At 43.0% G+C, this 10,962-nt stretch overlaps 1 protein-coding gene across 1 annotated transcript; it reads left to right on the top strand.

The window, feature by feature from the left end:
* The first annotated feature begins 499 nt into the window (after positions 1-499).
* Positions 500-9,602, top strand: plk4 (polo-like kinase 4 (Drosophila)). The gene is made up of 15 exons (XM_034159979.1): positions 500-771; positions 1,815-1,910; positions 2,118-2,213; positions 2,875-2,989; positions 3,100-4,069; positions 5,522-5,610; positions 5,883-6,199; positions 6,286-6,390; positions 6,530-6,632; positions 6,715-6,864; positions 7,971-8,199; positions 8,285-8,387; positions 8,465-8,596; positions 8,935-9,041; positions 9,170-9,602. The coding sequence occupies exons 1-15, from the start codon at positions 742-744 to the stop codon at positions 9,273-9,275; spliced, it is 2,748 nt and encodes a 915-aa protein (XP_034015870.1). The 5' UTR covers positions 500-741; the 3' UTR covers positions 9,276-9,602.
* Positions 9,603-10,962: the final 1,360 nt, after the last annotated feature.

The raw sequence follows: 10,962 nt of genomic DNA, 5'->3' as shown, positions 1-10,962 counted from the left end.
ACTGGTCACCGGTTTCCTTTCTTGCAACTTCCATATTTAAGTCATGAGATTTAAAGATGGTTAAATAAAATAAATTATTGCTTGTCTGCAAGACACAATTCCTAAGTCTGAAATTATTTGACTTTCAGATGCTTGATATATGAGAAATCTTTTGATGGCTTCCCTCACCTGTTTCCTTTTTGCAGTCACTCAGTTCAAGATCTATTCAGTGGCATGGTAATGCTCATGTATCCATCCCCTGACTTGTTTTTTGGAAAACTGGCTGTACAAGTGATGTTTAGTTTTCAAAATGATCCTTACACTTCGTTTCTTCAAATACTTATGAGCTGTGTACATTGGGGAAGAGTGTGAAAATGGCTCTAATTCTAAAATGGTTAATGCAATATTTTTGTAAAACCCCTTGAATTAAAGCTAAAGGTTTACACTGCGAGCGCACCTCATTATTTCATTTCAACTTGACTGTGGTGGTAAAATTATAACAAAAACCCACCCCGGGTTACCGCTGTCCAAATACTTATGGACCTGCAGCTGTGGGAACCTCCCTCGCTCCCTTTACGTACGCGTGACGTCACCACGCTAGTAACGGGCGGATATTTTCAAAATGGAAGAAATGGCAAAATTTTGGAGGGTAACAAGAAAACGACATTTAATTTTCGTCTGACGGCTAATATCGATGCAAGCAGCCGAAGGAGGATCGGTGTTACAAGCTGACATGAGTTTGGGAGGCCAAAAGCAGGCAGGATGAGTGTTTCGATAGGCGATAAAATTGAGGTGAGTCCAGCTAACGCCCACAGCTAATGCTAATAGAAACATTTGCGTTTTAGCCCAGACTTTTAATACGTTCCTGCAAACCTTTAAATATTTAACTAGACGAACATTAACTTCTGCTGAAGCTAACTAACCTAAAATGCGAAACTATAACCCGTTGCAATTTTTATATATTACATTCGCCGTAAACGTGTTTGTCTTCAATTTGTAGTGTTTTGTATGTATGTTCAAAGGTATAGCAATTAAAGTTCTTTAAGGCATATAAAGATAAGAATGTGTGTTTAGTTTGTTTTATATACGTGTTTGATTTCGAAATAAATACATAAAAGCACTGTATAAAATACTGCGCCTCGTTTTTGATAATCATTTAGTTTTTCGCTAATTTATCCAACACAACTATTATGTTTTCTGGTTGAAGGTAGTCAAATTTAATGACTTTTTGGTAATTGCTGAATTATAATGGATATTATGTTGTAACATTTTATAGTTAGAAATTGCGAGTAAAAGACTAGTTAGTGTAGTACTAGTGTGGAGACACCGGCATCCTTTTTTGTTGCATATTGTGAACAGAAATTATATTTATTCACAGATTTTTTTGTTTGTTTTTTGTTTTTATCTGGTGTTTGAGCGCGTAAGATGATGCTGATTGCTGTCCTCTGTGCATCAGTTTCCCGTTGCTAGGAAACGGCTCTCAGAGGTCCTCATTACCGCCAAGAGAAGCGGGATAATTAAAGGTTGTGATAGGCCATATGACAACGTCAGGTGCTGCTGGCTTGATTGTCCGTTAGCGTTTCTTTCTGCACGGACAAACCAAAGAGCACACTGTTTTTTGTGGTAGGTGCAGCATGTCTGCATGGGGACTGTTTGATCAGGAGCTCCATCACTTTGGAAGTCTCTGTGAGCAAACCTGCTTCAGCAGAGATGAGGAGGCAGGTTTTTTTTACACTCCGGAGCAGAAGATCGAGGTATCCTGTCTGCTGTGGGACTGCAGTGCAAATAGGAGTTATTTGCTGACAGAATGTTTATCTTTCTTTGTCCTCATTTAGGACTTCAAAGTCCTCACCCTCCTTGGCAAAGGTTCCTTTGCATGTGTTTACCGGGCAAAATCGGTGAAGACTGGAGTGGATGTTGCAATCAAAACGGTAAGAATCAGTGTCATTGATATGAAGTGATAATAAAGTCTGACAGTTAATGTGTGGACTGGAGCTTGCGTCCTGGGGGTGTCTTGTGGTTAATCAAATCCCCGTAGGACAGATTTCGTCAACGACAGATTGGCTCCAGTGTAACGTGTTGCATGCTGATCCTCTGTTCAGCAGGGATGTAATTATGTCTGTTGTTCCCGTCTACAGATTGACAAAAAAGCAATGCACAAAGCTGGCATGGTTCAGCGTGTGACAAACGAAGTGGAGATTCACTGTCGATTGAAACATCCATCGATACTCGAGGTAACGCTGGCTGGACACAACACGTTTCGTCTAAACTGTTATGTCACTTTGGCTGCTGTGGAGTTAATATTTCTTTATAATTTTTTAAATCAAATATAGCTACACAGTCTGAATATTGTTCTCATGTATAGGCAAATTATAGTCATTGTGATAATTCACTAATGTGCTGTGCTGCCCAAGTCTGAAAAATGAGGGTTTAGCAATGCATAGATATTTTTGGAAGTGGCATTGTCTTTAATATGAAATTACACATTTCTGATTTGTTTACACTTGAATCTTAAATGTTTATTCCATTAATTAAGTCACCAGTATGTCATAAATGGCAACTATTTTGATAAGCCGATAACTGTCATTTATAAAGCAAAATGGCAAACATTCTTTGGGTCCAATTTCCTATCTTTAACGGCTTGGTGCTTCTAGATGAGTTTGAAAATTGCAGATGCAGCACACACAACAGTTAAGGGGTTATATTGTTCAAAATCACCTTTTTTTTTTTTTTTTTTACCTTTTTATAAGTTAAATATGATCAGGTGTAAGTGTTAAAGATGCTCAAAATTACACAGTTCTGCATATATGCACTAAAACTTAGATGTGAGCTTTATGAATTTTTAATTGAGACATCATAATATTTGAAACTGCTTTTTTATATTATTTTTTTAAGCTGTATAACTACTTTGAAGACAGCAACTATGTGTACCTGGTGTTGGAGATGTGTCATAATGGAGAGATGAGCCGATACCTTAAAGAAAGGAAGATGTCTTTCTCTGAGGATGAAGGTCAGTGTTTTTTTTTTCTCCTGATGATGTAAACTGATTTATGTTGCAGTCAGTTGGAGTTGATCAGTTTCCTGACCTGCCATATGATTTTATTTTTTTCTCTCCCACAGCGCGGCATTTCATGCATCAGATAGTGAAGGGAATGCTGTATTTACATACTCATGGCATCATGCATCGTGATCTGACCCTGTCCAACCTCCTGCTCACCAACAACATGAACATTAAAATAGCAGACTTCGGTTTGGCCACTCAGCTGAAACTTCCGAATGAGAAGCACTTCACCATGTGCGGAACGCCTAACTACATTTCGCCAGAGGTGGCTACCCGCAGCGCCCACGGGCTGGAATCAGACGTGTGGTCTCTGGGCTGCATGTTCTATGCATTCTTGATGGGCCGTCCACCGTTCGACACAGCCACCGTCAAACACACTCTCACCAAAGTGGTTCTCGGGGAATATGAGGTGCCGAATCATGTTTCTCTGGCGGCTCAGGACTTGATCCATCAGATGCTGCAGAAGGACCCCACCCACAGGCCCAGCCTCTCTGCGCTGCTGGACCACCCCTTTATGACGGGCAGCCTGCTGACCAGGACAAAGGAGTTGGGTTTGAGTGATGCAGGATCAGTGGACAGCGGCATTGCCACCATCTCCACAGGCTGCACCTCATCCACGGCAGGCAGCAGCAGCAGTCGACTCCAGAAGAGAACTAAGCACATGCTTGGCTCTGCCCTGCCCAACCGTATGGCGCCCGCCTCTCATCTTCCACACCAGCCTGACAGTGGCTGCTTCGATGATGCCGATCAGTGGATCCCACAGCAGCAGGTTCTGCCAGACAGGTTTGGCAGAGGAGGTCACGGCGAGCAGAGGACGCAGCCTCATGCTCGCTGCCTAAGGAGGGCTCACTCCTCCGATCGCTGCGGCTCTGCTCTAACAGGCCCAGGTTTGAGCCATGAGCTGGGGAGGTGTCACTCAGAGGATGCCATCACCGGCTTAGGAAGATCAACCGTCCCAGTGTCCTCTGCTTCGCATCCGTTTTCAGAACACGGGAGGCTGCTGTCGCCTCCAGTCAAACAGCCTGCAAAGTACAGTTTGTTTATAGGAAGTAGCTATTTGTACGTAGCCGTATTAATAATCCCAAATTCTATTTGTGCATAGCACAGAATTCTTATGATTAAGGTTAGGATTAGTGGTTGTGGTTAACAGTTCAGGAATCTGCGTATCAATAACAAATACTGCACAAGTACAAGTATGTAGCTACATGGTCACATGATCTATATTGACCAATGAGAGAGATCCTACGTACCAATAGAGGTTCACTATACGAATACATACAAATAGCCACTGCCTTGTTTATATTCACCAGATTTGAATTCTTATTTTAATTTACTTACGCTAACTATACTCAACAAAAATATAAACGCAACACTTTTGGTTTTGCTCCCATTTTGTATGCGATGAACTCAAAGATCTAAAACTTTTTCCACATATACAATATCACCATTTCTCTCAAATATTGTTCACAAACCAGTCTAAATCTGTGATAGTGAGCACTTCTCCTTTGCTGAGATAATCCATCCCACCTCACAGGTGTGCCATATCAAGATGCTGATTAGACACCATGATTAGTGCACAAGTGTGCCTTAGACTGTCCACAATAAAAGGCCACTCTGAAAGATGCAGTTTTATCACACAGCACAATGCCACAGATGTCGCAAGATTTGAGGGAGCGTGCAATTGGCATGCTGACAGCAGGAATGTCAACCAGAGCTGTTGCTCGTGTATTGAATGTTCATTTCTCTACCATAAGCCGTCTCCAAAGGCGTTTCAGAGAATTTGGCACTACATCCAACCAGTCTCACAACCGCAGACCACGTGTAACCACACCAGCCCAGGACCTCCACATCCAGCATGTTCACCTCCAAGATCGTCTGAGACCAGCCACTCGGACAGCTGCTGGAACAATCGGTTTGCATAACCAAAGAATTTCTGCACAAACTGTCAGAAACCGTCTCAGGAAAGCTCATCTGCATGCTCGCCGTCCTCATCGGGGTCTCGACCTGACTCCAGTTCGTCGTCGTAACCGATTTGAGTGGGCAAATGCTCACATTCGCTGCCGTTTGGCACGTTGGTGAGGTGTTCTCTTCACGGATGATGCGAAGGAGATGTGTTGCACTGCATGAGGCAAATGGTGGTCACACCAGATACTGACTGGTATCCCCCCCCAATACAAAACTGCACCTTTCAGAGTGGCCTTTTATTGTGGGCAGTCTAAGGCACACCTGTGCACTAATCATGGTGTCTAATCAGGATCTTGGTATGGCACACCTGTGAGGTGGGATGGATTATCTCAGCAAAGGAGAAGTGCTCACTATCACAGATTTCGACTGGTTTGTGAACAATATTTGAGGGAAATGGTGATATTGTGTATGTGGAAAAAGTTTTAGATCTTTGAGTTCATCTCATACAAAATGGGAGCAAAACCAAAAGTGTTGCGTTTATATTTTTGTTGAGTATAATTGCACTTTGCTTTTCAGTTCTGGTTATTTATCAGCACAGAGTGGACATCTGCCCAGCTTGCAGTTCCAGAGCTTGGAAGGAGTTACAAATTGGCTCAATAATGAGGGTAAAACAAACAATTCAGGGGAATGTTTTCATAATCATTGAAGTCTGAAACGGTGCCTTTGAATCCTGGTTGTCAGCACTGATGTGGCATTGCTTGGTTTGCATGACATCTGTGTTTAACTTCAGAACAAACACAGTTGTATGAAGCTGAAAACCAGGATTAGGGGGCGCTGTCTTTCACTTGAACTATTATGAAAGAATGCACTGTTTTTTAAAGTGAAAAATGGTTGCTGGTTACTTATTGTTTTTTAATTCAACCCCGCCCCCCTTCAGGTTCTGGGTTGAGGCCCACAGACAGCAGTGCTCACAGCAGTGGCGGGAGTTTCCAGGGCAGCAGAGCACCTCCAGCGATTCACAAACCGTGGACAGACATGCACACAGACCAAGGCATGAACCCTCTCCACCACCTGCACCACACACACCCCCACAACCCAGACACACTCAGGGACATCAATCCTGTATCAGAGTTCCAGCCTCTGCACAGCAGAGAGCTGAAGCCCGTCGCGGAGAAGAAAACGCTACGAGACCTCGTGCCGCCGCTGTGCGCATCCAGACTGAAGCCCATCAGACAGAAGACCAAAAATGCTGTTGTAAGATTTGCACAATTAGCCTCCTGTTTTTCCTCTAGGGTCATCTGGTCTTTCTTTATGGTTGCACATTGTTGTTTTTCATGCAGGTGAGCATCCTGGACACGGGTGAAGTGTGCATGGAATTATTAAAAACTCAGAGCGGGCAGGACAGAGTCAAGGAAGTCCTTCGGATTTCCTGTGACGGTTCAATGGTGAGCGAAGGAACTGTTATAAGTCTGTTTATCGGTAAATCCCTCTGCTGTGTGGCCTGTAGGGGGCAGTATATCACCTTAATGTGACAGGCTCACTGTGTTTCTCTGTAATTTAATTGGATCTTATTTTGTGTTCCAGGTGACGATCTATCAGCCTAACGGTGGGAAAGGTTTCCCTGTCCTCGACTGTCCTCCTGCTCTTCCTGAAGATATTCTGATTTGTAGCTACGACGACCTTCCAGGTATCCTCAGATTGTGTGTAATGCTGCAGCATCAGCTGATATCTGGTTACGAATGGTTTCCTTATAATGATTTGTTTTGTAGAAAAATACTGGAAGAAGTATCAATACGCCTCCAAGTTTGTGCAGCTGGTGAAATCTAAGACTCCCAAAGTGACGCTTTATACTAAATACGCCAAAGTGATGCTCATGGAGAATGCACCCAACGCAGACCTGGAAGTTTGCTTCTATGACGGTGAGTCAGACACCTCCGAGGCACAGTTTGACTTCTGATGTTTCACAAACACTGAAAAGACAAGTTCAGTCTTTTATAATAAAATGTTTGTAATCACACCTGTGTGTGCTGTGATCACATCTGGCAATTATGTTATATAAGAGAACTGCAGTAGAAGAGCACTGAATGAATTCAAACCCAGCCATAAAATTTCATACTGATGTGTTACATGTATTATTCAGTGACTACACGGGCTATTTATCAAGCAGCAGAGTCCTTGGTGGCTACCAGACGTACTCATTTCAAGTTACTTAGGACTTCAACACCACAAACACACGTAGGCAAAATTGTTGGAACCCCTATATTTTATGTACATATTTTAATATGTGGTCAGAAATAAATGCAAATAAAGCAGTTTTGTTTAATCAACATCTTTGGCAATGATAACGTGAGACAAAAATTCCTGACATAAAATGTAAGCTAGACACCACTATTGGCACCCTTTGATGACTTTACAGTAAATCATCACTTTTACAGCGTTTTCATTACACAGGTCAGGGGATGGATACATGAACATTTCCAAGTCACAGAAGATGTCTTGGACTTCATTTACATCAGTCTTTAAGAAATACAAGCAGTATGGTAAATATGTCTGGAGGAGGCAGATCTCAAAACTGAGTGACCGTGCAAGAAGGAAATGAGTGAGGAAAGCCACCAAGGCTCCCATGTCAGCTCTGAAGAAGTGATAGGCTTCTGTGGCTGTGACTGGAAACATTGTGCATCGTGCAACTTTTCTGTTGCACCACCGCTCACAGCCTCCCTCATAGTGAAGTGGAGCAGAGAAGGATTTTCATACAACAAAACATATCAGATGTAGGCTTACATCTCTCAGGTACCATCTGGCAAACTGTAGCTGAAATTTCACATCTTTTCTAAAGCCTAGGATCATGAGCCATGTCTGTTAGAATGGGAGCTATATTCAAACACTGATGCAGTGTTGAAATAAATCAGTTGAGGAAAAGGCGAAGTTGACAGTTTTTCTTCAGCTGTTTAGTACCACTAATATCAGTGATTATAAACAAATCCCCAACAAAACAAAAAGAGGACCTATACTTAAATTTTTTTAGGAGCAAAGACCCACAAGACGTCAGAGCTGGTGCGAGTGGTGGAGAAGAGCGGGAAGTCGTACACAGTGAAGGGCGAGGTGGGTCTGAGCGGCCTGAGCCCAGAGAGCAGACAGTATGTGGAGCTGTCAGATGAAGGCCACAGCATCTGTCTGTCCCTGGAGGCCGCCATCACAGCAGAAGAGCAGCGCAGCACCAAGAACGTCCCCTTTTTCCCCATAACCATCGGCAGGTGAGACCAGCACGCTGTCTCCCTCATGTCTTAGCCACCGCCGCCTTCTCCTCACAGCGTTGTTAATGTTTGCGCATGTGACTAGGAGACCCGCCAACCCGAACTCCCAGTGCTCGTCGGGCCTGCCCTCCCACCCAGCGCCTCCTGATGCAGCTTCACCTCCTCATCCTCCACAAATCACTCCATCAGTAAGTGTCCTACAGCAGGCTGGTTGGACTTATTCAGAGTACGTTAATTTATTCCTGACTACTTCTTGAATACTCAGATGATCTCCTATGACGGGTCAGACTTCACCTCCACCAACCTGACTAAGAAAAGCTCACCAGTGCGAAAGGAGCACAACCCGGGCAAAGTGCTCAAGTCCATATTTGTGCCGAACATCGGATGGGCATCTCAGGTAAATAATGAACGAGCAGAGTGCAGAACTCTTCTGTGATATGTGAGTCAAGCTTTATTTGTTAGCATACAGTGATTAAGGTCACCGCTAATGGAAAAAAAAAAAAAAAATTTCCGCACCCAGTACAGTCTAGAGCCACAGTAAATTGTACACATTATTAACAGATTACTCTAAATATGTCTGAAAATAAAATTTGCTATTCACCTTTTCCACAAAGTTTTTCATAAATATCAGCAGGTCTTTGTTTTGTTTTTGTAGAATCCTGCTGACAATCAGACTAATTCATTCGAACCTCGGTGGATGAGTTTGGTTATTAATCAGCTGTGTCTCGTTTTTAGCTGACGAGTGGAGAGGTTTGGGTACAGTTCAACGACGGCTCTCAGCTGGTGGTGCAAGCTGGAGTTTCCTGCATCACCTACACATCTCCAGACGGCCGCATCACCAGGTGCAGTTATTTGGCCCCACCACCCCACCCCACCCCAACCCAAAAAAGCCCACTAGATTTCGAAAATCTATTTGCAGACAGTTGTTTTTTTTTTTCCTATTTGTGCATGTGGTTCTGGTTATGTGCAGGTATAAAGAGAATGAGAAGTTGCCGGAACACGTCAAGGAGAAGCTGCACTGTCTCTCAACCATCCTGGGACTGTTGGCCAACCCAGTGACTCGCCACCTGCAGTGAGAAGTAGTAGTACCACGTCTGGGCTAAACAATGGTGACGATACTGTGACCTCATAAGGAACAACTTTCTAACATGATCAGGTGTACTTGTACATAAAGCTTTTTTTTTTTTTTACATGTACAGAAGAGTAATATTATGAAAAATATATATTTTTAATGTGACTTGTGTATAGTGTAATTGTATTTTTTTTTTTTTGTAGATGTTTGTGATTTTTACTGTCTCCATGTGTTCTATGAAATGTCTTATTCATCATAAAAGCTGAGGCAATAAATACCTGGAGGCTGGATTCAAAGTGCAGCACTGGGCATTTGCTGTCTTCATAAAATGTTTGCCACATTGAATTTTTGTAGAAGGGAAAAAATTTTATTTTTGAAGTACTTGCAGTTGTGTGTATGCAGGAAAATCAAGTGCAAAAAATCAGGCTGGTGCCAAATCTGACCCATTTAAAGTGTGGATGTGTAAACAAAGGAATTAATTGTTGGTTGTAATGTAGAAAATTATGTTATTTGGACACAAAAAGCTTAATCAGCCTGATGGCTTTATTTTGCCCTGCAGCTTTGATGTGTCAGAAATGACAAAGTGTAGAATTAAACATTTATTTCCCATGTATAACACAGTATAGTGGTGAACACAGGTGTCCACCTCTAGTCCTAGACAAGGAGCGCCAATGTAGGGAAAGTATGACACGGGTTCCCCTGAAGCTGCAGCAATACGGTCGCATTCAGAAAACATTCCTGCCTCACCAGACACTAACAGTTTGGAACACACACCTTTGTTCTAACAATGAGCAATTTTTACAAATTCAACAGTATCGGTTTGGGCGTGTCCCAGAGATGCTGGTGAGGCGGCTGCAGTGATGCAACATTCACAGGACCAGAGGGTACCAGACTCCCTCGGATGCTGATGGAAGAAATTACAATGCATCCAGAAAGTAATTCACAATGCTTGATTTCTTCCACATTATGTTACAGCGCTATTCCAAAATGGAGTAAATCCCCCCCTACTCATAGCACCCTATAGTGACAACATGAAAAAAGGTTTTCTTACAAAACTAAGAAATCACACGTACTTAAGTATTCACAGCCTTTGCTCAATACTTTGTTGATGCACCGTTGGCCACAATTACAGCCTCAAGTCTTCTTGAATATGATTCCACAAGCTTGGTGCACCTATCTTTGGGCAGTTTGGCCCATTCCTTTTTGCAGCACCTCTCAAGCTCCATCATGTTGGATGGGGAGCATTGCTGCACAGCCATTTTCAGATCTCAATGGCCACTCTACCATACAGGCCTGATTGGTGGATTGCTAGAGATGGTTGTGTTTCTGGAAGGTTCTCCTCTCTCCCCAGAGGAATGCTGGAGCTCTGCTAGAATGACTATCATGTTCTTGGTCACCTCCCTGACTAAGGCCCTTCTCCCCCGGTTGCCTAGTTTAGATGGGCAGCCAGCTGTAGGAAGAGTCAATCAGACCTTCACAGCAACAGAAATGTTTCTGTACCCTTCCCCAGATTTGTGCCTTGAGACAATCCTGTCTACAGACAGTTCCTTAGACTTCATGCTTGGTTTGTGCTCTGACATGCACTGTCACCTGTGGGACCTTATATGTACACAGGAGTGTGTCTTTCCAAATCATGTCCAATCAACTGAATTTACCCCAGGTGGACTCCAATTAAGCTGTAGAAACAAGGA

Source organism: Thalassophryne amazonica, chromosome 19 (assembly GCF_902500255.1).
Source record: "Thalassophryne amazonica chromosome 19, fThaAma1.1, whole genome shotgun sequence".
Lineage (NCBI taxonomy): Eukaryota > Metazoa > Chordata > Actinopteri > Batrachoidiformes > Batrachoididae > Thalassophryne > Thalassophryne amazonica.
The sequence above is the reverse complement of the archived record's forward strand: the minus strand, read 5'-3'. Positions and strand labels throughout refer to the sequence as shown.

What these genes read in the sequence shown, in the direction of transcription:
- plk4 (XM_034159979.1), top strand. Translation starts at nt 742, where the DNA reads ATGAGTGTTTCGATAGGCGATAAAATTGAG. An exon ending in TGGATGTTGCAATCAAAACG is followed by an intron (nt 1,911 to 2,117) that starts GTAAGAATCAGT and finishes TCCCGTCTACAG; the next exon opens with ATTGACAAAAAAGCAATGCA. An exon ending in GGAAGTTTGCTTCTATGACG is followed by an intron (nt 6,865 to 7,970) that starts GTGAGTCAGACA and finishes AAATTTTTTTAG; the next exon opens with GAGCAAAGACCCACAAGACG.